The sequence below is a fragment of the Leuresthes tenuis genome, unplaced genomic scaffold (genome assembly GCF_036924035.1).
Source record: "Leuresthes tenuis unplaced genomic scaffold, fLeuTen1.0.hap1 SCAF_5, whole genome shotgun sequence".
NCBI lineage: Eukaryota > Metazoa > Chordata > Actinopteri > Atheriniformes > Atherinopsidae > Leuresthes > Leuresthes tenuis.
This window is the reverse complement of record NW_027325359.1, coordinates 2,772,422-2,799,982: the sequence shown is the minus strand read 5'-3', so window position 1 is coordinate 2,799,982 and position 27,561 is coordinate 2,772,422. Positions and strand designations below refer to the sequence as shown.

The window sequence follows — 27,561 nt, the reverse complement described above, 5'->3', positions numbered from 1 at the left end:
AAACCACCAAGAGAGAAGTATGTGAGTCTGTGGGTGTGCAACACAGTGATGCTTTTCCATCTGTTTGGCAAAAACACTCTCCCTCCAACACTGGCACCATCAGTGCGCAGTAGCCAGAACGAGGAGGGATTCAAGATGGCCTTAAGCTGATTGGAATTCCTTTTGAATAGGAAAAATGAAACAAAGATGGAGTGGACATTATGCTGCTGAATCTTAGTTAAGGACGCTTCACAAGTGTATGACAGTATCATTAATCTCCAGAAATTACAGACAGAGAAACCAATACAACAGAATCACAGACTGCTAATAGAATATGTGCATAGAAAGACACATTTTGCTGCGCAGAAATCTTGGGAGTATACACACACGCAAGGATGTGCAGGCTGGCACATCACTAAATAGCAATTGCTAAAATTTGCTTATGTTAAAAATATGCTACATCTTAAGTCAGGGTTTTTTTTCTATCTTCCAGATGGAGCTAAACATGTTTTTTTTTCTGCAGCAGGATAAAAAAAATGAAGCAGCTTCCTCCCTGTGAGTGACTGCCTGCAGTCCAAGGAGACCACTTGGCACCTGGAGTGACAGGCTGCCATCAGCGTGTAAAGATGCTAATATGAATTCTGATCACTCACTCATATAGGCAAGGGAATTACTGCCCATCACTACCATCGACTGATTCTCCACACATGGCAAAGTCAAGGGGCAAGCTGCAAAACCCAGGCAAATGGAGTTGGCACGACAGTCAAAGCCAGATTCTTCTCGACACCTCCCCCCTAAGTGATAGTGCTACAAGATGTGCTCTATAATATAATGAATTGGGAGCTGTGCCCTCAAGATTTCGGATTGATGAGCAATTTCTATGACAAATCCATCGCTTAAACTATCTCTGTCCTTCAATTTTCATGCCTGCACGAGCCCAGGGGGGTCAAAGGCTAATTAGCAAACAGGATAAGAGGCAGAGGAGGAGAAAGACAGAGCGTTCACAATTTTAAGAGGTGTAAATTTATGCAGATTATTTCTAAGAGTAGAATGTCTTTCAGCTGTAATTTAAGAAGAAAAAGCTGCTCCACATATGTATCCAAAGTTTAACAGCACACCTGTCTTGGTGCTCGATTTCGGCTTATCTCACGTGAAGGGGAAAAACAATGAATCGTATGCAAAAAGAAAACATTAAATCATACCACACCATCATTTTTAAAATGAAGATTAAAATACTGTACTATCAATATTTTCAAGCATATTTACTCTCTTACCACTCAAATGTCTATACCTTCAGGATAAAGACTGAATTGGGTTGTTTGAAAAACTTAATTATCTGACAGCAGAGACTTAACTCGGTCCAATCAATCAAGAACTTAGAATGTAGAAAATATAGATCTCAATAGAACTATCTAAGAATCACTTAAACTTTTTATTAATTTGATAATAGTACTTTTAAAAGTGCTGGGTTTTTTTTTTTTAAATTTGGGACAAGACCACGTTTAGCTCTAGTAGCATCGCTTCTTTTCTTTACTAGCACTCTGTCAGTGTTTTGGAGCTCTGAAGATTAATTGTAAGGTATTGGCAGAATATTTAACCATTAGTGCAGGATTTCAGCTGCTCCAAAGTTTGGACCATCTTATTAGGCAACCTAATTAAGCATCTTACTCTTACTACAGTAAGTATGCTAATGTCATATGTGCCAGATCTGGTTGGAAAATGTTTGTTTCCTCTTCTTCTTTTTTCTCTTTTTTTTGTACAATTATATCTTACATTTGTGCTTGTTACTTCAAACTATGTTGACTGTGTTTCAAATCCCAAGATGTAAATTCCACAACAGAATTATATCTGTTTTTGATTAGGTGTTGCCTGAGAAACTGAGGATCACAGGTCATTCTCTAACACTTGTATGCCTTGTCTCTTAATTATAAAATTTCCCTAGATTCTCTACGGGCAAAATCCCCCAATTCTTTACAATTTTATGCTGAACCATTTTCTAAATTGTTGATTTATTTGGCCATAATCTTCACCATCGTTATAACTCAGTCTGAGTCTAAGCCTTTCTTTGTTTTTAAAGATAAAAAAGTGTGGCTGAAAAAAGGCCCATCTTGACACAAAAGTCAGTCACCCGCTCTGCATCACTGTCCCTCCACTTTTCTCCACCCCTGCGAATTCTTACTTCACTCCAGAGAGTGATGATACTGTCTGCTTTGCTAAGACTCCCCCTGCTTGACATCTCGACATGAGGAGAAGGATGTTCCTGTCTGTCTCGTCACATCACAGACGTCCTGATTCGGATCCCTCCCATCCAACACCCTGTGATGCTTCACTTTAAAAAGCTGCCCGTCCATCATAAACATCCACCCTTTTATGTTCCCCGCCTGAGAAGGAAGAGGAAAGAGAAATCAGCCCTCTCTCAAACACGAGCTGACAGCACTAAGCAGACTGACGTGACATCAGAGGAGCAATGTGCCAGACACAGATTTGAATTTCCATAACAAGGTAACACCACAATTATAAGTCACTCAGTGAGACCATGAACTTACTGCAACATTACTGAATTAGTACAGAATTCTGCATACCGTAGCACAACTCTAAAAAGCTGTAACTGAGAAACAACTGATCCTGTGTTAAACTTTTTCTTGCAAGAAGTGTTAATCATACATATCACTGTTCCTTAATCAGTCTCTTTCTAAATATTCTCAGCAGTTCTGGAAGAGTCTTAAATTAAATCCTTCACCTTGACTTCATATAAATGTAATACTGTCAATAAAGAAGATATAAATAGATAGGGATGTAACAATTCATAATCTACCTGAATATTTTAAAAGGGTCTTTTGGGCAATGAGGCAGGGAAAGAGAAGACGACAGAGAGACTTGATCAATCGTCTGAGTCCTGCCTCTACAATCAGAAGTGTGTTAATTGAAATGGTGCCGAGCGATCTCCCTCCCCTAAAAGATTAAGCATATCAACTGAGTGGGTTTTTTTCCAAATAATTTGCCACAAATGTATCAAATCTACTTGCATCACTTATGTGCTTCTGCTTTCCTGTCTGGACAATGATTAAGGAAGAGTTGCTTGTTGGCTGTCTGGGGAGAAGCATTGAGAAATGTTAAGGAGACCTTTTCAAAGTCTGAACCATTCAGCTTGTGAATGTTAATGTTTTTTAATGAAGACATGAACTGAAAACTAAACCACATGGCTTAATAACGGGGGAAAGAGAGAGACAACACTCAACACGAGACGAGTTTATCTATTAAAGTGAGGAATCCAAGCTTTCGGGCACCAATGGTCCAAGGAGAAATTTGTAGAATGTCAGAAGCTTAAAGAAAAATCATGAGTGTTTAAGGCTGGATCGCTGGACATATTATTAAGGTGCTTGCTCTGAGCTATCATCACATGTCCACCTTTGCCAGAGCTTTTCTATTTTCAGTATGAAGCTAATGAATTGGGATCTGGAGAAGGTTTTTCTGCAGGCTTACAATGAGAAATGATAAGAGATTATTTTAGAATGAAGATCAATGACAAAGTCCAAACGGTGTGAGAAGGAGCAGCAGGAGGAGGAGGAGGAGCAGGAGAGACATCGACACTAATGTAAGATGAGTGTAATGTGCAACTCAAGGCCAAAGGCAAGAGCTTCATCTCACCAATTCTCTTTACAGGAGTGGAAATTACACAGTGCCATACATAGCTGATTTACACAAATTAATGACCTGGGTTATTAATAGGCAGAGGTGCATATTTTAAACACCATGAGTAAAGGTAGCTTTAATTATGAATCCTTTATAAAACCTGTTTGACTTCAGCACCTGCTCCGAAGGTGCATTTTCAAACTTAATCAGATTCTTGACAAATTAGTTAATGTAGCAATTTTGCCTCACTCTACCTTAGAAATTTCAGTGGTTTCTAATAAATCTGTTCTACACACATTAGTGATGGTGATATTAAGCTAAGAAAATTTCTATTCAATCAGAACAATTAATGAATCACAGTTAGATATTCTCACAATTTAATTTAGCTTTTTATTCCAAGTATTTGTAATATTCTTTAGATATTCTTTGAGACTTACTCTGTTTGCTTACATTTACACAAACATGTTCCACATTTCATTGCACACTTTGAGGCCTCCATATGAGCAAGAGTTCTTGTCCTGCCCCTTCTGTTGTCCAAGGGGACTGCTGCACTGACAATGGTGTCACCTCTCCCCCAGGGGGGACACCTCAGAGTGATTTGTGGTCGGGGAAGACTGATGAACTGCTATTGCCACCCTGTTTCTTTGCAAGATCAATTCTACATGTAGGAGTGTGCTTTATGAATGATGGAGACCTCCTCAAGCCATCCATACAGCTGCCCAAAGACACGGCCCTGGCCCCCATAGCACCTACAAGGCAGGAATAAAGCAATCACTCTTCTCAACAGGGCCATGCATTATGCACCCACTCTCACACGTGAACATAGCTGCATGAATACACAGATAAGCCAAGAAAAGCCTGCAATATGGAAAAAAATCTACTTGCAGGAAATAAATAAAGATTTTTTTTGTTTGGTGTTTTTTTTTTTTTGTTGCTGTTTGAGTTTTATTCAGAAAAGCAGCAAGTCTTTGCTTCATTAAAGAAAACTGCTCCTTCTAGTTTGGACAAAGTGTTGCTGAATGGGTCTTCACATGAGAACAGAACTGTCAGTTTGCTCTCTGGCTCTGCTCTGTGCTGCTGCTCTGGACAGGCCTTTAACTGGGCACAGGCCAATAAGAGTGATTTGATGGTATTGAGGGATCACTTGCAGCACACATCTGAAGGCTGAATAGCATTGTGAATAGGAGCAGCGTACATAGATGTCATGAGTCTTGCCTCCCGCAGAGAGGTTGAAAGCAAAAAGTAGAACGCAATGAATACTTGAGTGTTCTGGAGGCTATGAAATTGAAAGGCCTCTCTTTTTTGCCAAAAGATTTCAGCAGAAAAATAGAGGCAGCTCATGCTTTTTAATCGCAACTTTGAGATTGATTGGGTGAACTTGTGTGCAAATCAATGCAGGCTTGACAGACGTTCTTCTTTAATGATAATCCGGGTGTCAAAAGCAAGAAGAGAGGAATAATGCAGCAGGGCTACCTGACATAAGAGAGAATCTCATATGATTCTTCCAAAAAAGGACTGAGAATATTTTGGAACTATGCAAATGTCTTGTATAAAACTGCATCTCTTAAAATAATGGAGTGGTCCAGTCTCTGAGAATTGTAGGCTATTTTGCTCCTATAGCACACATTTAATAACATTAAAAGTACAAAAGCATCCAGGACACAATTTGCATTACTCTAATCAGATGCGTAATGTCCAATTTTTCACAATGTACCTAACACTGAGCCAGATTGCAGTCTTCAGATGTTGAGGTTTTAATGCATGCAGCAAAGCAAGACAGATGCACAGCTGAGATAACTTCCATTTACAGTGTAAGCCTGGGAGAGCCACAGTGTAGAGGCCATATACTATTTATGGGTTAATCGATACAGTAGCTGGATGACACCATGTCCCCACCACTTTCTGTCATGATGATGGCTCACTAATTTTGGAACGGCTGCTTTCTCCTGCTGCCTTCAGCAGGCTGCAAGACAGTTTAATTTGGCTGTAAAAACGCCAATCACCAGGTTACTTCTTGTTCCTAGGGGAGGTCAGGATGGGGGTAAGTCTATAGGAGGAAATATGTTCGCATAGTTCTCTTAGAGACACGGCTAACCCCTGACATCCCATTTGGGTTGTAATTTCATGTTGTTAAAACGACAGAGACCAACCCTCAGCTTTAAGAGAGACAAGGGCAATTCTTGATCAGAGAGGCCTTTATTTCTTGTTCTCTGCATGAGGGTGCCTTTGCGTCACAACTATGTGTGTGCATAAGTGAGTGTATGGACAGATCCTTGTCGGTGCACACTCTCTTACATGTGGATGTCTGCAAAATACCGTATGCTGCGTGTGGCTCTAAGTATCCACACGCAGCATGTTTGCGTATTTGTATTTTGAAGGCAGGGGTCAGCGCACATCAGAGTTCCAGGGGGACACCCGCAACCATCCCACACCACAGAAATGCAGCTGGCTCAAGAAAAAAGAGAGACAAGTGGTGAAAAACTCATTACCATGCCACAAAGACTTAACTCTGATCCCTTGATCTGGCTTTGATCTCAACCTAATGTGGATGTATGGGAGAAATGGAGCTTTTAGTGTGATGAAAGCTAACATTTAACTGCTCACATTGAATTAGCAAGGTTAAGTCACGTTTGCATTTGGGAGAAGTAAAGTTCATTTACGGTGTTGAGAAAGAAATTATGACAATGCGAATGTACAAAAATTTCATAAACATCTAAAAATTTGTTAACTGTTGAACATGTTTGCTTTTTTGTGCCATGATCAAGTTCAAAGCAGGTTAATTCTGTATAGCAAATAATCAAATGTAATAGTAGTTCTGGTCACCATTTATTAGATCCATTTGAAACATCGTACCGAATGGCATATTTTATGTATAGAAGTCACTCTTATGTATTGCAGTCTTAGAGGGAATTATTGCGCAAAAAAGACATTTCTCCTATGAACCTCAAGAACCCGATGTCGTCGGTTAGCAGAACAAAAATGTAAAATAATGTTAACAATAACAACTATACGTACTCAAAATGATGAAGTAATTGTGATATAAATGCATCTTTCCACTTAAGTTTTACCATGACAGATTAGAATTAGACCGTGATGAAGGTTCCCTGAATTGTTTTTCTCAGCACCGCTGGCTCCCGTCTGCTGATTTTACTGGAATATTATTTAGAGTTCATAGGTTTGTTTGTTTGTTTGTTTGTTTTTTTCTTGTGTGTAATAATCAACTTATCGTTCCTGAGCTGTGATTCACATGAAATCAGAGGTAGGAGGACACTCGTGTGAGGTGTCCGCCCCTCTCTGAGAAGTAAAGAGTTAACGGAGCGGTGGGTTTGCCCATTCTCCTGCTGTGAGTGACGCGATCATCTCTCTTATCCCTCAACTTTGCCTGTTGCCAGACCAGGCAGCCGAGGTGGACGCTGGCTATCATCGCAGAGATTCTTAACGCGATCACACACACAGAAATTACCAATGACCCATTTTCCTTGTTTGTTATTTTCCTGCTGACTTTAATCCCCTCAGGCAGCTCTTCCGTAACGATGATTTTTAGTTTTCCTTTCCATCGGACTCCCCGATGTTGTGCAGTCTACTACACGAAGGCGTAAATCTTTTTTGAGTAGAGGTGGATCTTCCCGGATACGGCGAGGAGGTAGAAATAAAAACAGAAGACTTTTGACGGAAATCGTCGTACATAAAATGCCACGGAGGAAACAAGAAGCGCCCAAGCGCGCAGCAGGTATGTGTATCCAACTATAATGCGCCTTAAATGACGTTTACTGTGTCAACACCGCGAATGTTAACATTTGTTTTGTGAAGCTCACTTTACAGTCCCTGCATTTCCGTTTCCACTTTGTGGTTTTTGCTGTCTTACGATGCGCTTTGTCACTCTTGGCTACTCTTATGAGACCTGAAAGACTATTAGCTTTTTCAAAGCGGATGTACTGTTTGTATACAACGTTGTGTGGTTGTGCGTTTTTGCTCTCCACGCTGAGCTGCGGCTGTAGCCATATCGGTTGAATCGGCTGCTGTGAACTTTCGCTTCCTGTTGTTCCCAACTTAAATTTTGGATGGTATATCGATTCCAACTTTTATCTTCAAATTTTTATGTCAGAGTAAAGCCTCTAAAAAACGAGTAGTGAGCTCTTGGTGGTGAGTGCCTGAGGCGTGCCATAAAGGGAAGCGTAAATGCTTTGTGCGCATTTGATCCGAGCGCATAACTTCTTTGCACAAGCAAAAAAAAAAGCCCTACCTCTGAGGTATTTCTCTTCTTGGGATAAGATAAACAATTTGTGAGCAGACAATGGGGTTTCGTGGGCTGGAAGGAGCCATAATCGACAGTTGCCATGTCTGATTTGACGGTTGATTGATTGACTGTCATGCGGCTTTGATCTGATCCTTCCCGATTTGCATCAGAAAATCACTTCCCACCATGTGCTGCGGACCGCTTACGTCACGTTTAAACCACTTTGAAAGGCCCTGTGTACTTTTTACTCTCTCTCTCTCTCTCTCTCTCGTCTGTCGCACTCTTTCACACACAGTGTGCGTTCACGCACATTGTATCACTGATGGTCAAGTGACTCACGAAAAAAGTGAAAGAAGGGAAGGGGGGGGGGGCAAAGTGATTTCACAGTGAGACATCAGACACACACTTCCTGCAGAGAACATCACACTCCCATGTGCACATGCTCACTTGTTCACTTTGAACACACACAGACACAGTCACACTGCATACAGTGGGTAGAGGAGGCGGGAGGAGTGGGTTAGGGGTTGTAAAAGGAGCCGTGTGCTATGTAATGGAGGGGAGGAATGGGTTTGCTCTGTCAGACCGGGCCGTCACAACGGCTTTGTTTCATGTTTGATTTAATTGTCTCTCCCCTGACAGGCCCATTCATCAATGGCTTTAATGGTCAATCAGAGACAGGCTGAGTGAGTGCTCCCATTCTGTTTAGCCATAAGCTGGCCTGGGCTTTTATTTCATCAAAATGCCCCAGCCTAATGTACATGCTCACTGGCTCAGAGTGGCCGCAGGGAGCACATAAAGAATGACTGAAAGCTTTCTGATTTCAGATCAGTGAGGATGTTTTTTTTTTCATCTCCTCCTCTACTCTCCACTCTCTCCTCCCTGCTACACTGCTGTTTCTCTGTTGACGAAAGGGAATAAAAGACTGTAATATAGATCGTTTTGTGTTTTTAGAAAACAACTTTTTCTCCCTGAAACCACGCTTCTTTGTTCATTCATTCATCTATTCATTTCTTCATTTTTTCATGCTCCCCTTCCACCCCTGTCAGTCAGCCTGTGCAGCTGCAAGTTATAAAGTTGTCAACTGTTCAGTGGCACACAAAGGGTGATGATGAATTGATTGCAGCACAGAGCATGGTGATAGAGAGAGCAAAGAAAAGGATGACAGATGATGGGCCTTGATTAGGGACTTAGGGGGAGAGTCAGCCCACTGCAACCTTGAGACTTGCATGAAAAATCTACGCACACCCCCCCAACAACACACATAGACACACACACACATCCAGCTTTGCTCCTTCATTGTCTCTCAAACACACACACACACTCTCAGCTTCTCCCTCTTTTTCATTCCTGTCTGAGAGGGTTTCTCTCTCCACAGTAGAAAACTTGTTTTGCTTGCTTCATTAGCGTTGGTCCAATTAGCCGTGAGGCTGATGGAGTCCTGACAGGCCCTGTGATTGGAGATGACAAGCTTGGGGTGCCCAGCCCAATGAGGTTTGCCACCACTTTGATGTAATCAACTTGATATTACACAGAGCTGCTCGCCTTTGGTTGTGCTGTAACTCAATTTTCTGCTGCAGGTGACAAATAGGCCTGCGTACCTGGGTCAGGTCTGAGTGCTCTTAACAACCAAGGGCAGCTGGCCGTGTAAAGATCCGAGCAAACATGAGAGAGGGAGGGTTTCCTGGCCGTGGAAATTCAGACCTCCTTCCTTTGTGGCTTGCGATTAGCTCTACCACAAGTTTGGGGCCTGAAGCTATTGAAATGGCTTTAGAGAGTTGAAATGCTCCATCGACTTCACAGGAAGTCGTCAGCAGCTTTACAACATGTGAGAAAAGACGTGGCTATTTTGTCTAAGTTGTAAAGTATCTCTGGAGAGTTGATGCAGTGTATTCACAGTATCCAGAGTGTAACATGTGCCAGTGCACTCTAAGGTCATCACAGAGAACTCAATCCATCCCCTCTTTCTCCATCAAAGGCTTTGCTCATTTGCGTAATAGTACATTTGAGAGACAGTCTGATCTGGACTGGACTCCACAGCAACAGTTTCTTCTTTCTGCAGGGTCAGGATTACAGCTGCCAGACTGGCAGCCATCACTCATGTCTGTCTATGTGTGCGTGTGTGTGCACACTCTCAAATCAGTGAGCTAGCACTCTGTCATCTGTTGGGTTTGAATGTGTGTGTGGTTTGGCTTATGATAGTGCTAATGAAAGGCATGGTAACCATAGAGCACCTGCTGGGTCAGGCCACAATTCTCTGAACTCTGCAGGCCTAAAGTTTCTTCTTCTAAGCTGTTTGTCTTGGAGCATCAGCTTTGCAGCATAACGTACAGTGTACGCAAACATGGAAACTCAAGACATAGACCAATATGGAGTGTTGACGCTTGTAAAGATGCAAGCATTTACAGCACATGTTGCAGACACATGCATACGTGTTGAGACTGAGTTATAAAGCAGCAAGTGAAATACAGTCAGCTGCTTTATATCTGTCTGCCTTCCTGTTGTTTATGTGTGAAAATCATGCCCTTACAGAAACATTAGGGGAGCACTAGTTGGACCTAATAGTTGGCTGACATGCACAGCAACATTGCCAGAGTTTTGACAAAAATACACATCTGCTACCGTTGTTTGCAGGTGGGAGCAATGCTAAAGTTTTGGACTTGCAGGCCTCGTTGCCTATGAAAGTCCTGTAGCTGGATTCCGTTGAGGTTGAGTCACGTCCGTGATCTATGTGTCTGATAAGTGCATACCTAATGAGGCTGTGAGCACCAGTAGAAGGAGGAGGGGGACAGCTGACAGAGTGTTTCCCACAGGTATTGACAGACGCCTTTTTGTTTTTGCCATAGGCCTCGACTCCATAAATCCTGGCTGTGTAATGATAATAGTGCCACCCTGCCAGCAAGTGACTGAAAGAGAGATTGTAAAAGCAGAAAGAAAGAGGGCACAGGGGGAGGAAGAGGAGGAGGTGCTGTTGGTGGGGACGATGAGAAGAAGAAGAGCGGGGGCGTTGAAATAGGCCTTCTCTCCTTTTTAACACACACTTGGCAGATGTCAAGTCATAGGGTTGGGCTCAAGGAGAGAAAGAGGAGTATAAGTGCTGGAGTAGTGTCACAAATAGAAAACCGTTAGCCGTCCACTCTTCCTTTCAGATTTCAGTGTGCTCTCAGTCGAGGTTTTCAGCAGAGACTGCTGTCTGGGCACAGAGTCGGAGGCTTTGTAAAAATAGTCCCACCGCTGCTGTGATAGATGCAGCTGCACTGTGGCGACAATTGGGACAGGCAGGATCCCTCCAACACCGCCACCTACCCACTCCTCCCAGAAGTAGAGAGCGTAAGAGCCTGGTGGGATGTGTGCTCTTTTCGGGGAAACTGAGCTGCTCCGGTCTTCAGGGGTCCTGAAACCCAATCCAGGAGGAGAATAGCCCGGCAATGCCAGAGAGCCGATTTCCTTTTCAACAGAGTCATTTATCACTGACCCACCCTTCGCTTCTGACACGGTGACGTGTGTCATTTATCAAACAGGCTTTACCAGACACACAGAGTAGGGAGGTGGATAGGGGGCAGAGGGGAAGGGAAAGAGAGGGTGAAAGAGGGGAAAAACAAGACAGAGAGTGGCTTTAGAGAAACAAAGAGAAGTTGAGGAATGGAGAATGAGGTGTAAAGCTGGAGGAGACGCACACAAACTGTTGTTTGTATGTGTGCGTGAGAGATTTTCCAGGGAAGAGTGAGTTTTCCTGAAACCCTTGAGGAGGAGTGTTTGGGAGGGGAGATTTTTTCGAGATGACAGGGAGGATTGAGTTACACTGAGCTGTGTTTTGATGAGTGACAGAATGTTCTTCCATGACACATTGCAAGATGTCTGAATGAAGGAAAGAAATATGCTTTGTGAGTATACAAGTCAAACAAGTGTGTTAGTGTTGTTCACTCAAAATATATGCACAACACACACGCGCAGAGGCACTTTAGAGCCGTGTGTGAGTGCACGCACATGTGGCCATATGGCGTCAATGTTTAATGTGTGTGCGTGCTGCTCCCTGATGAACAGGGCTGACAGGTATCACTCATGCAGCAGCCTGGCCTTTAAATGAACCCGAGCTACTCTGCTCTCCCGTGGCCCTAACAGGCTCTCTCCAAGATGGATGCTTCTTTAAAAATCAGATTAATGATGGATACCAGGCTTATAGTGCCATTTATCATGAAGAATATTATTTAGGCCGGCCGTGTATGGCTGTAACTGGAGAGCTAGGACGAGAAGAAGCAGGGTGGAAAGCCTTAGACAGACACTCACTGTGTGATGGATGACTGAGAGCTCTCTCTGAGTGTTACTAGACACCAGTGCCGCAGCAGTAAGCCATAATCAGATAGCCCAGGGATGTTTATCCCGCAACTACACTACCCAGATTGCCTTGCCTGGAGTGTTGCTTTATGAAAGGTATATTCTATCATTATTATCATCTTTTAAAAGTTAGTGGAATCATGAAAAAACTTTAGACACTGAAGGACAAACACAGGAGCTTATTGCATGTCTTAGAATGATCCATTGGATCTAATATAACTGACTGTAATGATTACCAAGAACTTTCCATTTAGTTTTGCCCAGAAGAGCCCCCAGACCCGCCTCATTCCCCAACAATCATGAATGAAAGTACAGTGTGAGGTCAAGGCAAGGCCAGCTCTGCTGCTGCTCCTACAGAAAAGTGGGGAAAAAAACAGTTGTTTTGTTTTTGTCCTCTCCTTGTTCCCTTCTCTCTGCCTCCCACCTCCTCCTACACACTACTGTGATTTATGGTGGCCATCCATCTTCGGGCTGCGTCCATCACCTCCTCGTTGCTAGGCGATCATAGCAGCAGCTGTGTGTTGTGAGAGGGATTTGGTCATCCCCAACCTGACTTTAATCCCTTTACATTACCTTTCTCTAAGTTTCAACTTTAAAACTGACACTAGTTTCAGTTTGAACTGTAAAACAAAACGAAATATTTTTAAATTTAAAGTCCACCCTTGTCTTAACTTAAATCCTCGCATTTCTTTTTACAATCTCATACTGACAGGAGCCTGAAATTCAAACCTGCTTTTAACTGTGGGTCTGTTTATGGGCAACTTTTTTTTAAACTTATTTTGGACAAGGAATCTGCTGTCTATTTGTTTTGTTTTTTTGTTTGTATTTTGACAATCAACTTCATGATATCAACATTTAAAAAAAAAAAAAGTTGATATGACATACTATTAGTGAGCTGTAGAGGTGCTCAGTGAGGTTGACTTAGAGTCTAGATTTTTCAATAAGTTATAAAGACTAGGTCTAGGTTTTATCCTAGACCAACAGTGATCCAAGTCAGATTCCTGTATGTCTTGTTCTGACACCCTGTGATATATGTTTGATATTTTTATAACTTCCTGCATACAGCACATAAAACAGGCCAGGGCAGATCAGACATGTTTTAGACAGGCCCAGTTTAAACCAGAAAGACTGTTGGGGTGGTAAAAAAGAAAGAAAAACATCATTTGTTGCATAAAGTCTTGCAATCTAATGTCAAGTATAACCAAGAGCTCAGGTACACTAATCTGCATTTAAATAGTTTAGACCTTATTGTATGAAAAACTACATGTTGTTTAACACTGGTATTTGCCCCAGCCTCCAGGTTCAGATCTAATTCTTTGCTACCTCTGGTAACAATTTGGCGTCTACGAAATATAATGATTTAAAAAGAAAAGTCCCACGTACAGCTGACCAAGATTTCAATGTGGTTTACTGTAAATGTATTTAGCTTATCTTTGGCGTCTCTTTCAGCCTCCCTCTCCCTCTGTTTTGCTCATGCTATATGAGGCCTAAATGGTGCAAGGAAAAATAAGGAATAACCTTTCGCTTCATTGAACTTTGCATGGGAATTGCTTGAGCAAGGTGCACAAAACAAAAATGGAAAGAGGGAGGCAGAGTTAAGGTATAGTTGGTTGAGGTTTAACTTACTGCGTATTAACAAACGAGACAGGCTTGATGTGCATGTTTGACTGGAACACCGTCTTCCCTCTCAGTCCGTATTAGTGGCCTTGGTTCTGCACCTGTAGACGTAGCTTTTGTTGACTTCTTTTTTTCTTTTTGTTTTGTTTAATTCTTTTATCACTTATTGTGGCTGCTTCAAACTAGGACCTCATGACTTGCTCAGCTTGTTTCTCTCTGCCTTAGAGTAATTGACATGAGGCCTTTATGTGATCGTGGCTTGTCTTATGTCACATAAACTAGATACATTTTCAGGTCATCAGGGTCTGTATGTGCAGCTGGCAGCTTTGAGGTCCAGTCATAACACAGCAACCAGCTGAGGGTTGAATCTGTTCGCTTGTTCACTCTCTCTGCTCTCACTATGTGCGCTGACAAGGTTCAGCCCTAAGCCTCGCCTGGGGCCAAAATGATCTCTCTGTTTTTCCCATCTCCCATATCACACATCCTGCACTACAATTGGCGGACACAATGTATTCACAATGCCATCAGGGGGTAGAGAACGCACACAAATAAGACCTGACAAAGACATCCACGATTGCCTGGAACATGATAGTCTGTATAAACCCAATGTAGTAGCAGAGCTATGAATAAAAAATCTAGAAATTGAGCCCCGCGATCTTCTGAGTTCATATCTGTTAAAACGACTTATGTCAGACCTTGTTAATTTTTTAGATGGCCACAGATCACCTGTTACTGTTCTCGTGGGACTTTCAGCCAGCTTGTAAGGATCAAAGGGAAAAGAGGGAGAGAGCTAAGTTTGATTGAGTGTGTTACTTTGACACATGTGTACAAGAGAAAGGCATTTTAGGTATGTTACTGATCTGTTGCTGTTTTGACAGAATGGGGCTCTTTTGGACTAAATTATTCTAATCTATTTAAAGAGTTTTAGACAGCTGGGAAACTTGAGAGTACAAGGCAGCCGTTTGTTGTTTTTTTTTTTTTTTTGCTTTTTTTTTTTCAAATTTGATTGAGACTGAGGTGACTTCCTGTCCTGTAGTGTTCTTGAGCTGTTTCCTGTCAGTAAGAGCCCCCCACTGAGGGGCCGTGTTGGTATAAGGTCATCAAGGTCCAGTTAAAATACTGTACACATGTCAAGACAGACATATCACACTGTGATAAAGTTTAACTCTCTCCTCTCAGGGTCCAGCTTCCTGGTCCTCTGAATAACCAACATTAGACTAAACGTTTCAAAAGCTATGTTGAACCTCAGTTCCTCCTTTTTCACTGGTTAAAAATTATTATAAACTATCATCTCTTCGTAGAATAACATCACATTATTGTTCAGAATTCATGCTTTTTATCAGGGTTGTTTGATTCTTTTGCTGCTGTAATTTTTTCTTTACCGCAAGTGAGAAAAGACCACCTATGTGGACAACTTCCTGTCCCCTCCCTGGATTCTCGCTGTCTTTGTGCACTATACAGTTATCTAACAACAAAGTGATGAAAGCTTAATCAAGCTGTAAAACCAATATTCATATAAATGACTTTTTATTTTTTACTTTTTTACTTACCGTTGCTGACAGTGAAGCACTCTCTCTACACACATAACATAGTTATGTGTGTAGAGAGTCAACTAAAACTGACTTGTAAGCATTTTTCTTCAACATAGAACATATCTGTTGTTCAACCAGCACCTTTTTACAGCAAAAACATAAAGCACAGATGAAATATTGTGCGCATGATGACCGCACAAAGGACGACCCTTTTTTAAATTACGGCGCCTCTGGCAAGGTTGTGTTTTTGACCAAGCAGTCATTTGAGTACGAGGGTCAGATGCAGGTAGAGTTTTTAATGACACATCCTGTTTACCCTGCTTCTGCTGGGTGTGATCTGGCTCTCAGACTGTTTCCCCAGCTGTGGAGGCCAGATCGGGAACATTCTTCTTGGTCATTAAGAGGCTGATTTTTAAGGGACTGGATTTAGTTGTGGCTTGTTGTAGAGTTAATTGGACTATTTATTTTTCTTTTTCACAAATTTCACAAATGAACATTTGCTGAAGAAAAATATGCAAATATGTGTGCTGATTAGGTTGTCTTCTGTTTTTTGGTTTAGTAATAATTGTCCAAGCATATACAGTGGAAGTGTAATGATTGCTTCTTATGGAATTCAAGATGGATTTTCTATTTAGACACAAGGCCTGTTTTAGACACAGTATCAAAAGACTTTAAGACTTGTAGCAGCACTTAAGCAGAATATGACAAGGGGGGTAGAGACAAACACTGAAAGCCTCTGCTTTAGAGGCAGCCATAGCACCTTCCTGCTTAATCACCCCTTGTCCCTGCCCTCTCTGTTGTTCCCGATCGTCAGAGCAGCATTGCAGTATTTCTATCTGATGATCTCTCCCTCCTCGTCTGCGGCCCTTATGTTTATGAAAATGATACTCCACAGGAATGCCTCCTGCATGCCAAGATGTCACTGTCTTTCCTCATCGCTTGCATCTACGTGCATGTACGAGTGTGTTTGTGTGCGAGTGTCTATGGGGTGGTGGGGGTTGGCGGGTGTCAAAACTGGCAGACTAGCTTTGTTTGTAATTATGTGGAAGTGTATTTGTGTGGTTTTTTTTTTAATGTGAAATATGTGTTTCTGCATGTGAGACTTCCATTTTCTGCAGCTTTTGTGTTTGTGTGAATTTGTTACTGCTATTTCTGTGTGAGCTGTGACTGAGATGTTGATTGTGTGAAAGTGCACCTCCTACCATTCTTTCCCAGCCCCACCCCAAAGGAATCATTCACTGAACCTAATGATTCTTGTCTTTTCCCCCACATGGCATCAGCTCAGTTTATCATTACAAGAACACGCACACATTTTCTTTTTCTTTTTCTCCTTCTCACACCCACACACACGAGGAGGATTCGTCCATTGGCCCTCCAACATGTGCTTAGATATTAGTTAAGACTGCATCCAAGAGTATTGTTGTATTCATAATATTCATAATTTATTCTAAGGGAGCCTCTATATTCCCATCACCTTTTATTAGCTTGATAAATCACCTCTGTTGTCAGTCAAGGCAGGGAGAATAATTGGATGTGGTTGTCGCCCTGTGTGATGGATTATCAGTCATTGGGGATTGAATTAACAGATAGTGCTCAGACATAATGGTTTTTGTTTTGCATTTTAAATTGCCTGAAAGCACGGTTTGACTCTAAAGGTTTTTATTGCTAGTCCTTTTGGACTTCTCTCCCCCTCTCTGCGCTATCTGGGCTTCATGACAAATGAACAATAACCCAAAGGGCTGCATCTCTTTTAGTATGAAATGTAAAACACTTGCGACCAGGTTTAAGCTCAGAGACAGGCTTAGGAAGGCTTACAGTTGTGATAGTATAACATGACATTGGATATAGCAGTAGTTTGAATAAATAACAAATCAACATGAAGAAATATGCAGAATATTTTCTTGTTGAAGAAGAGAAAGGTGACCTGACAACTTCGTTGCGATGCACGAGGCCCTCATGATGAAAGCTGACATCTGTGACCAGCCAGTAAGGACACGTTAACCACCTCCTCCTGCCTAGATTTTGTCTCTTAAAGATCAGCAGAAAGATGGTGTGAAGTGAAGAAAAAAGGCAGGGTGTCACTTAAGCACTGGTAGGAGGGAGATGTATCCCTTAAATGTTTGGCCGAGAGTGAGCCATTTACCTCCTCACCCTGTTCTCCGCTCTCCCACAACCCCACCCCTCCCTCCCTCCTCCCCATGTCCACATTATCATAATTGTGTCCAGGACATGAGGGGCCGGGAAAGTGATCATGTCATTTTATTTACACCCTGCTTGGCCCTTTTTACAAACGACATGCCACTGACTGCCAAGCGGACTGGGGCCCGACGACATCTTTTGATCAGGGCTGTCGGGGCCTATCAGCGGAGAATGGCAGGTAATGGATACCCAGTGACAAACCAAATCTCCGGGAGGACGGAGAGTGGGCCGCACCTGCCAGGTCTCCATTAGGCTGGCCTCTCAGCGGGGCTGCCTGCTGACTGTGCCCCCAGGGCCCAAATCAGACCAGCGCCAGCCGCATGGCTACCAAGAGATTGGCTGTTAGCACTGGAAATGAGAGTTATTTCAGCTATGACATTTTTGTTTAGGCTGGATGTGTGTCGGGGGGAAGAGGGGAGAATAAAGGATTAAATCACACTGTGTGTATGTGTAAGTGTTTGTGTGCTTGTTTGCGCCCACATGCACAGGCTTTACTGTGTGAGTGATCAAACCATTTCACCCCATACCTACAGGTTCTTTTTGTGGTATTTGTCTTTGTTTACAATATTGTCTAAATAGCCTCAGACCTGTCTAGAGGCCCTCTACTGTTTTCAGAGATTATTTGTTTTTTCTCAAGTTGAGCGGTTTTGTGAGTAAAGTGGTCAGGAAATGAGGGAGCAGGGGCTTGGGGGTGAGTGGTGGGTGAGCTGGTGTTAGATGGGTTGACTTGTCGCCACAGGAGACACAGGAATTTGTGTTTGTGTGTATGTGGGGCCAAGAGGTACAAATTTACACAGACCCTTACACACACTCATCATCCCTACTCATGAGAGCACTGGACACCAACCTCTAAAATGGCACGGAACTCATGTATCACCATTTAGGTTGATCGTTGTCACCCCGTACTTCATCCATCTTCTTACTTGTTCTTATTTTACTACTCCCCATTTTATAAAATTTTTATTTCTTTTGCTTTTAGAAACCTAGTTGAAACCTGGAGTATCTACTATATTTTATATATCAGGAAACTAATGACCTCATTGCAGTCCAGATGCTTCCTGAGATGTGTTTTGAATATGTCAAAATTTCATAAACAAAATTTTGAATCGCTTCTCCCTAAATTCTTCAAGATATGCTTTTTGCCAGTTTGTGTGTGTCCATATGTATATGTGTAATCAGAGAAGAGGCAGATGAAGAGGCGTCAGACATATTAACTGACAGATGGAGGTTGATCCAACTCATTTATTACCCCAGAGGAGAATGCCACAGTGAGATTGGGCTTCATTAATTTCAGATTTAGTTTTCATTTCAAGCTGTTGTGCCCTGAGATAAATAAAATGGTGCATTATGTTTTTGCCAAGATATTTCTTTTTTGTTTTCCTCCAATAGAAGGAGTGAAAAGAGGGGAGGCATAAGTTCCGTGTGGCTGGGGTAGTATATAAATACAGGCTTCGCCTAGAGGAAAATAACACCTCAACGGTTGATGAGGTGAAATGGGATGACTGTAATTTCTCAGCTCAGCTTTAAAGGCTCCCACACAGATGGCTCATTTATCCCTGGGAGTCCTCGGGCACACATTGCAGGGAAACTTTTTCTCCAGTTATTCTAACATAGCATGTTCACTCCCTGATTTTCAACTCATCTCTTTGCTTCTCTCTTTGTCTCCATTTTCCTTGCAGCCTATTCTCCTGAGGAGCTGACAGAGCACGCTGTGGAGGAAGCAGAAGCAGGAGAGCTGCCCTCAGTCCCTCAGGATGACCTTCCCATGAAAGATGAGTTTGTGGAGCAAAGCGGAGGGATTGCCAAGGAGCAGACATGTGACCAGGAATCAGCTGAGGCCACAGAGCTCTCAGGACAAGAAATGGACAGTGAGTCACATGTGAGTGAGGCCAGTGACCGACTCTCAGACTTTGAGAGCCCATCCAGAAAAGTCGAGGCCAACTTGGTCGATTCATCTCTGAGTACTGACACCAAGACACCTCCCATAGGCATGGACACCTTAGAGCAAATGAAAGCTATCTACTCCAGCTTCCTGACCAGCCCTTTGTGGTCACCACTGAACTTAAATTCCACACCACTACAGACGCACTCCTCAGCTTCTACAGAGAAGCCAACTCGTAGCAACAGCACTAGCAGCAGTAGTAGCTGCAGCAGTGGTAGCTATGACTGGCACCAGTCTGCAGTAGCGAAGACACTACAACAGCATCCTCCTCAGAGCCGTCACCCTGCTCAGTCTGAGCCCAGCCTCTTCAGTACAGTCCAACTTCACAGGCAAAACCCAAAGCTATTTGGCTCAATCTTCACTGGTGCCAGCAAATTCCGTTGCAAGGGCTGTAGCGCTGCTTATGATACTCTGGTAGAGCTGACAGTTCACATGAATGACACAGGCCACTACCGTGATGACAACCAGGACAAGGCAGGCAGCGGCGCAAAGCGCTGGTCTAAACCACGTAAACGGTCCCTGTTGGAGATGGAGGGAAAGGAAGATGCACAGAAAGTTTTAAAGTGTATGTATTGTGGCCACTCCTTTGAGTCCCTTCAAGACCTCAGTGTCCACATGATCAAGACCAAACACTACCAGAAAGTGCCTCTGAAGGAGCCAATGGCCCCCGTGGCAGCCAAAATCATGTCCTCCAAGAAAAGGGGACTCGTGGGTTTGGACCTCACTTCTGTACCACGGTCTAGAGAAGGAACCCCCAAAGCAAAGTTGGACCTGAGCGAACCCTCACAGAAACCTTCCCACAGCCCTTATACCACTCCTAATAACCGATACAGCCACCAGAATGGTGGTAGCTATACTTGGCAGTTTGAGTCCAACAAATTGCAGATCCTTAAGTGTATGGAGTGTGGCAGCTCCTATAATACACTCCAAGAGCTGAGGACCCACATGATGGTGACAGGACACTTCTTGAGGGTGACCAGCTCTGTGGGAAAGAGAATCAAAACACTTCCTGAGGCCACCTCCCCCAATCCTGGGAGGGTTACCACACCGACTGAACAGAGAGTTCAGTCTGTACCACTTGCACCTTCCACCTTCTCTCCACCACCTCTTAATAGTACCACAACTCCTCCCACCACTTCTCCCCCTCTCAAAGAGATAAAGAAGGAAGAGGTTGAGGAGGAGTGCACCAAGCAAGAGACAATTGGAACTGAAAGGCGAGCCACAGTTTCTGTCGGTAAAGAAGAGGAAGCTGAGAAAGAGGAAAAATATGACATTTCAAAGTATAACTATCTTACAGAGGAGGACCTGAAGGAAAGCCCTAAAGGAGGGTTAGATATACTCAAATCACTGGAAAACACAGTGACATCAGCCATCAACAAGGCACAGAGTGGGAATCCAAGCTGGGGGGGCTACCCTAGCATCCATGCAGCCTACCAGTTCCCAAGTGCCCTCAAACTTCAACAGGGCACCATGGAAAAGAATTCACAAATGAAATTCTTGTTCAATGGAATAGATGGAGCCATGTCCTCTTATGCTAAGAACCAGCCCCTCATTTCTCCACCACTAAGTCAGTCCTCCCCCTTCCCCACCAACAACTTTCAAGCAATGGAGGATTTGGTGAAAAAAGTGACAGAGAAAGTGGCAAAAGTTGAGCAAAGGGTTAAGCAGTTGTCTCCAAAGAGGGAGAATCAACTGTCCCCCTGTAGTAGTGAGGTTGAAGAATCACACAAGGGAGGAGAGGCTGACTCACCTCGGGAATGGAGGGAAGTCACACCAGCCAACAGTGACAGGGGAAGCCATAGTGACAGGACCTCCCCAGCAACAGAACCCAAGAGAGACACAGCAGTCAAGTCCCCTCTTGCCTCTACACTCAGATGCAGCAACACCATTATCACTGGTCATACTCCTCCTGAGCAGCCCTTTGTCAACCCTCTAAGTGCTCTTCAGTCAGTAATGAACATTCATTTGGGGAAAGCAGCCAAACCTTCTTTGCCAAATCAAGATCCCCTTAGTCTGCTTTCTAGGCTCAGCCAGAGCATGACTGAGAAGGCCGCTGTGGCCGCTCCTCCATTACAGACCAAAAAGCCAGAAACTGTAGTCGATAATAGCTTTTGCCAGCCAAGTGATGACCAGCCTATGGATCTCACAAAAAGCAAAAGTGATAAAGGAGGCTCTGTAGGATCAGCACCCCAAACACCCTCATCCACAGCCTCCTCCATCTCCCCCATCTCTCTTGTTACTCCTGCAAAGCTGACAGTGGTCTCTCCTTACACATCCAGCAGCCCTCTACATGAAAATGCATTGTCAGATATCTCAGACATGCTTAGAAACTTGACACAATCCCACCCTGTAACAAAGCCTCCCTCACGGTCCAGGGTAACAGAAAAAGTTGAAGTTGTAGGTTCTAAACATGATGAGGACGATGCATCTCTGCATGGCCACAAACGCAAAGGCCGTCACTCCAATTGGAACCCACAGCACCTCCTTCTTCTGCAGGCCCAGTTTGCCTCTAGCTTGAGGCAGACATCAGAGGGGAAATATATCATTAATGACCTTAGCCCACAGGAAAGAATGCACATATCTCGTTTCACAAGTCTCTCCATGACCACCATCAGCCACTGGCTGGCTAATGTCAAATACCAGCTGAGGAGAACGGGCAGAACCAAGTTCCTAAAGAACCTGGACTCTGGTCAGCCTATATTCTTCTGTAGTGACTGCGCCTCACAGATTCGAACCCCAGCAGCTTATGTATGCCACTTGGAGGCCCACCTGGGGTTCAGAATCAGGGACCTGGCCAAGCTGTCCCCCAAACAGACTGTTAGGGACACCAACACTCTCACTGAGAAAGTGGTACCCCTGGAGTCCTTCCTTTCTCCCCAATCTGAAGATGACTGCAGCAGTAATGGAGCAGTATACCGCTGCCAGCTCTGCGTCCGAAAGTTTGCCACTAAGCATGCCATCAAGCTTCACCTCAGCAAGAGCCATGGGAAGTCTCCAGAGGACCATCTGCTATATGTGTGTGAACTGGAGAAACATTGAATTACTCTTTGCAGTAGTCTTACTGGAAAACATTTGTAGAATGACTTTTGAAAACAAAAAAATCAAAACAGAGAATCTTTGTTGATGTGTGGTGACGCACACAAAGATGCCATGAACTACTGTTAAAAAAAAAAAAATGTCAGCACAAGGTGTTTACATCTGTTCGGCCTACAAACATTTCTGATTTCTCTGTATTTTAAAAGACATTTATTTCACGTCGAAATATACTGTAGGTCAAAGATATTCAGCTCCCTCTGTCTGTGTTCACCTTTAGAAACGTGAGACAGCAGTGGGGAATCTTTTGACAAGAAGGTCAGCATTAACTTGAAATGTATTAACTTTATTGTATTTATTTTGTATTTTGTGAGTTTGGTTTTGATTTGCTGGTAGACTGCATGTTTTACTTTTATGTTTGTACAGTCTTGTCCTGTCGAGATTTTAAAATGCCCTTTCAAACTGGTCGGTTTTTTTTTTTCTAACACCTTGAAGCAGCCAAATGCCTGGGAAAGCTCCTTAAAAAGAATCTTGAACTGCAGAAGTTCATTACTTGTTTTTATGGTTTTCTCTGTATAACCTATTGATTTTCTTGCTGATTGTAAAATCTGCCTTATTCATTATCATTGAGTAAGGGGCACTTAAAATCCAGGTCTGTGTATAAATGTACATATATATCATGTAAGCTTACATTTTGCTGTTTAAATTATGCATACTTGTTATATTTCCTAATTTAAGAGGACTATGACTATCCACTGGTGCAGAGCCTTTGAAGAAGATTAAAAGGACACTGTTTTGCACAATAGTTTTATAAATGTTATTTGATAAAAAAAAAAACAATACAGATATGTTAATGCCTTGTGCTTCTATGATTAAATTTAAATAACTGCTGCAAAAAAATCATTGTTTTCTTTCATGTTTACTAATCAGAGAACTTTGTACATTAAAGTGCATTTTGAATCAACATTTGTAAAGAAGTGAAATCATGAATAGAAACAGTAGACTTCTAGGTCACTGGAAAATCCAAATATGACACAAACCTAACCCTTCCCAACTATTGTCCCACCATGTCATGACTAAGCACTTACAAATCAGCTGACAGTTTCCTCACTGGGTTACATTTGCAGATATACTGTGCAGAAGTTGAAAAACATCATCACTTTCCTGTCCAGAACCATAATTTGTCAAGTATTCCTGGGGATTTCTGTGTCGTTGTTGTGGTGCGGACTCGAGAGGTGCAAGCGGTGCCACTGCCTGCAAGGCGTCTGGCAGGTGGTGTGTGCTGCATGTAAACCACCAGATGTTTCTGAAACGAGCCACTGGAGGAGGAGGAGGCAGGCGGGCTACAACAGCAGGCAGAGTCGGCTGATTACCACGGGGGCTTGGATGCCATCAGGAGCCCTGGGCACAGACAGCAGATCTGGCACACACCTGGACTCCAAGACTGTCCCTTGGAAAAAATAAAGCAGATCCTATATATGCGTTCTGAGACAAGCTGACAGTGGTGCAGAATGCACAGACAGGTGCTATTCCCTCAAAGCTGGCTCTTGGATCTAACAACATTACTGGCAGGTGTTGATGCTATCAGAGTAGTCACAATTCAGGCTCAGTGCCATGTAATGAGAACATTTTTTTTAAATGTTTTTCAGTATGCATGATAGACGCGCACACACTAACACACATCTACTTAGATTTGTGACCATCCACCTCAGTCTTATTTGAGGATGCCTGGGGACATCATGTTCTTTCTGTTTGATCTTCCCAGGCTTTGCTTGTCATGACTGACTGACTGAGTGACTTGGGGCCGGGGAAGTTATCTGGTTACTATGGTGACGGCCATTTGCCCAGCCTCTAACCCCGCTCGCTCACTCAACAGAGGACAGCTCGAGTGCAGCACACCCATTTACTCTCTTAAATCTCATCATCTCGCTTCAGTTCCTCCCACCCGGGAACAGATTAATTAACACACACACACTGTGTCCTGACCCCGTCTTCTCACACAAACTCATTACCGCCTCAGACTTGCTCCCGGCCCTCCGACGTTTAGGATACATTGGTGAAACGTTGTGGGAGAACCCGGTGATGACTCACATCTGACAAGCAGAATAAAGCCCTTAACAAAGGATGATAATTGAAAGATGGGATTCAGGCTGGTAGCCATTGATAATGCAAATGAATAAGGCTGAGCAGCCTTATTGAAAATCTTGTGAGTTTCCAGAGCTTACTGAGTCCTTGCAGATAGAAAATCATCTCTGGGACCTGATAATTTTTTTAACACTGTATGTGTTGATAATGCTTTAGGCTTAGTGATGGACTTGGAGTGAAGATTGTTGGGGGCGTTAATGAGATAGTTGACACTTCAGGGGTTAATGAGGGGCTGGAGGGAGAAGGCTAAATGATTGAACTTCTGCTTGAATGAGCATTATAGTGGCTGCTGGAGAGCAATGTAGAAGCTGCATTCTGCTGTAGCCAATTATTTAGTATGAAAAACACAAACCTCCTCTCAATTGTATTTTCCTGTGATAATAAAGAGGAGATTAGATGGGTTATCCGTTGTTCTTTTGTCTTGACTATCTTTGAGGGTTGGATAGTTATAAACGCCGATTCGCCTCAATGCTCCTAAAACAAAGTCAGCAGTGAAGTGGGATGAAAGGAGGCGGACAGGACAAGGATAGGATAGGAGGACAATGAGTCCCCCCACTCCTCCACTCTACAGATCTCCCATCAGCTCTTGTCATCCCTCTAATGAATATCAGTTAAATTGCTCTGTGGATCTGAGGAGTTTGGATGTCAATGTGATTTGTGTGAGTGTGGCGGATGGAGGGGCCCAGACTAATGAAAGGCGAGCCTAGCCTGACAGAGTGATGAGCATCAAGCCCATCAGACCAATCACACAAGAGCGGATGACAACGCCGACAGACAGACAGCTGAGGAGGAGAGACGATCTATTTAGGAAAACAAAATGGCTGCCAAAATAGTGGTGGATTTCTTTGGAGTACAATGACATATATCACTCCTGTCTTGGTGTGCTTGTGGAAACTGATACAGACCACCATGTTACACACAAGAATGTGTTTCTGAAAATCCATAAATTGTGACATTCACAGAGGCCAGCTCCCTTCTTAAAATATCAACAGGTTAAAAGCAAAAGACAAGTTAAAAGACATCAAAGAGGAGCAACAGATGAAATGCTCCTTTGGGGTTTCTCTTGCCTGACAGTATAGCATTATAACTGGGGTGGATATAGCTCAGGAATTGGTGCCAGCTGGATGGTCAGTGGTTTGATCTCTGGCCCAGACCACATGTCAAAGTGTTTGTGGGCAGGACACCGAACCCCGTATCAGTGTGTGAATGTGTGTGAGAGAGAAAGAGCACTCCATAGCCTGGAACACTGTATAGACAAAGAAGTGCTGTATCTGTATGTGTGGGAGCGTAAATGGGTGAATGTGACTTGTAGCGTAAAAACACTTTGTGGGGTCAACTACACCAGACAAGCCCTAAGTAAATAGAGTCAATTTACCATTCAAAGAACCCATTTGCTGACAAAAAAGAGAGCTTTTTTCCTCCTCAGACCCTTGCGTGCCAACATAGAAGACAATGTAAGAAGTGTTGTCCATTCAAGTAGTCTCTAAAGGTGACATGACATCTTCTGACAGCAGTGCAGGAGTCATGGGTAGAACCAAGTTAGCTTCACCTTGTACCTCTGACCCCTGAGTCTGATGTGCAGCAGGAGTAACATGCATCTTTGACAAGCAATATAAAGGTCACTGGCCTGTCCATGAGAGGAACTACTGTTTCTACTTTCTTCAGTCTAAAGAAATTAACCAATGTATTATTCATTATAACGTTAAAGATTTAATTTTTCAGACATATGCAAAGTTTTATTGGAGCACAAGAGACAAGAAGACAAAGAGACAAATAGGTTTAGGTGATTTGATTTCTCTCCAGTGGGTGCATGTTTTTATGCTGCCGTGTTGCAGCATTCTGCCGCTGCCTGAGATAGCTGTCAGAGGTATTTTTGTGTGATATCTGACAGATTTGCTAAAGACACTCGTCTCAGGGCAGTGCTCTATATATCGTTAGTTTAATGCACAATGACATGACCAATTATAGCGAGCTCCATGCTCAAATAGCATGTCAAAACCTGTGTATCAATCCATTAGATCCTGTCTCCCATCACATTAAGTGGTACCTTTAGCTATCTGTTCGGCACGTAAAGAAAAATGCTGACAGAATGGAAAATGTGCCAGCGCTGTTCACAGAACTGATGTCTTTTGGAGAAGGAGCCCCCACTCTCTCCCTGCTTCTTCGTCTTTCAGTCTCTCTTTCGCTCACTTGCACATCCAAGCCACTAAGCACAAAAATGCATAAACAATATATCTAGATAATGGGCTGCATTGTTTACTTAGCTCTGAAAATGTATTTGTGCAAAACTCTAAAATGCATTTAGGAGGAATCATTCACTCTGTGTAAGCCTTGTTGACGCTGGGGTGCTCTCAAAAGCAGGGGAAGTGTCATAACAACATCATACATCACTGCATCAATTGGAATAAGAGGATATGATGTGCATTACTTGTAACAAACCAGTGGATTTGTCCAGTAGCTGCTCTGCCTCCCCCAACATCTCTGCATCAACCTGCTTTGTCGGCCACGACAGAGGGTGGAGGGAGGTATGTGATTTAGTGCAGTTGGTCCTAACGACCTCTCTGTCCTTGTGACGAGGACACACAGCCTTAGGGCTCTGGCATGGAGGATGAGCCTTGGACCGCCTGGCACCTCGCCTGGCACCATGCGTGGCGACACGTCCACAGTCTGCCACCCTTCTGATGGATTGGCCTGTCTTTGGTGCCACCTTCATGAAATCACTTTTTGATTTGTTGTCATGTTTTTCTCCTTTTTTCCTTTCTACTTGGGTTTTTCACGGCTAAGAACACCCTCTGGTCAGGTATTACAAGAGTGATTAAATTAACCTTCAATAAATCAGCATAATAGAACATTACCTGTGAGTATGTGTGCGTGCCTGCCTGATGATATGAAGGTGTGTTATCAAGGGGTCA

The 27,561-nt window shown here is 43.2% G+C and overlaps 1 protein-coding gene across 1 annotated transcript; it reads left to right on the top strand.

Annotated features, from left to right (window-relative positions):
* The first annotated feature begins 6,967 nt into the window (after positions 1 to 6,967).
* tshz3a (teashirt zinc finger homeobox 3a) lies at positions 6,968 to 23,398 on the top strand. The gene is made up of 2 exons (XM_072385451.1): positions 6,968 to 7,342; positions 19,209 to 23,398. The coding sequence occupies exons 1-2, from the start codon at positions 7,303 to 7,305 to the stop codon at positions 22,508 to 22,510; spliced, it is 3,342 nt and encodes a 1,113-aa protein (XP_072241552.1). The 5' UTR covers positions 6,968 to 7,302; the 3' UTR covers positions 22,511 to 23,398.
* Positions 23,399 to 27,561: the final 4,163 nt, after the last annotated feature.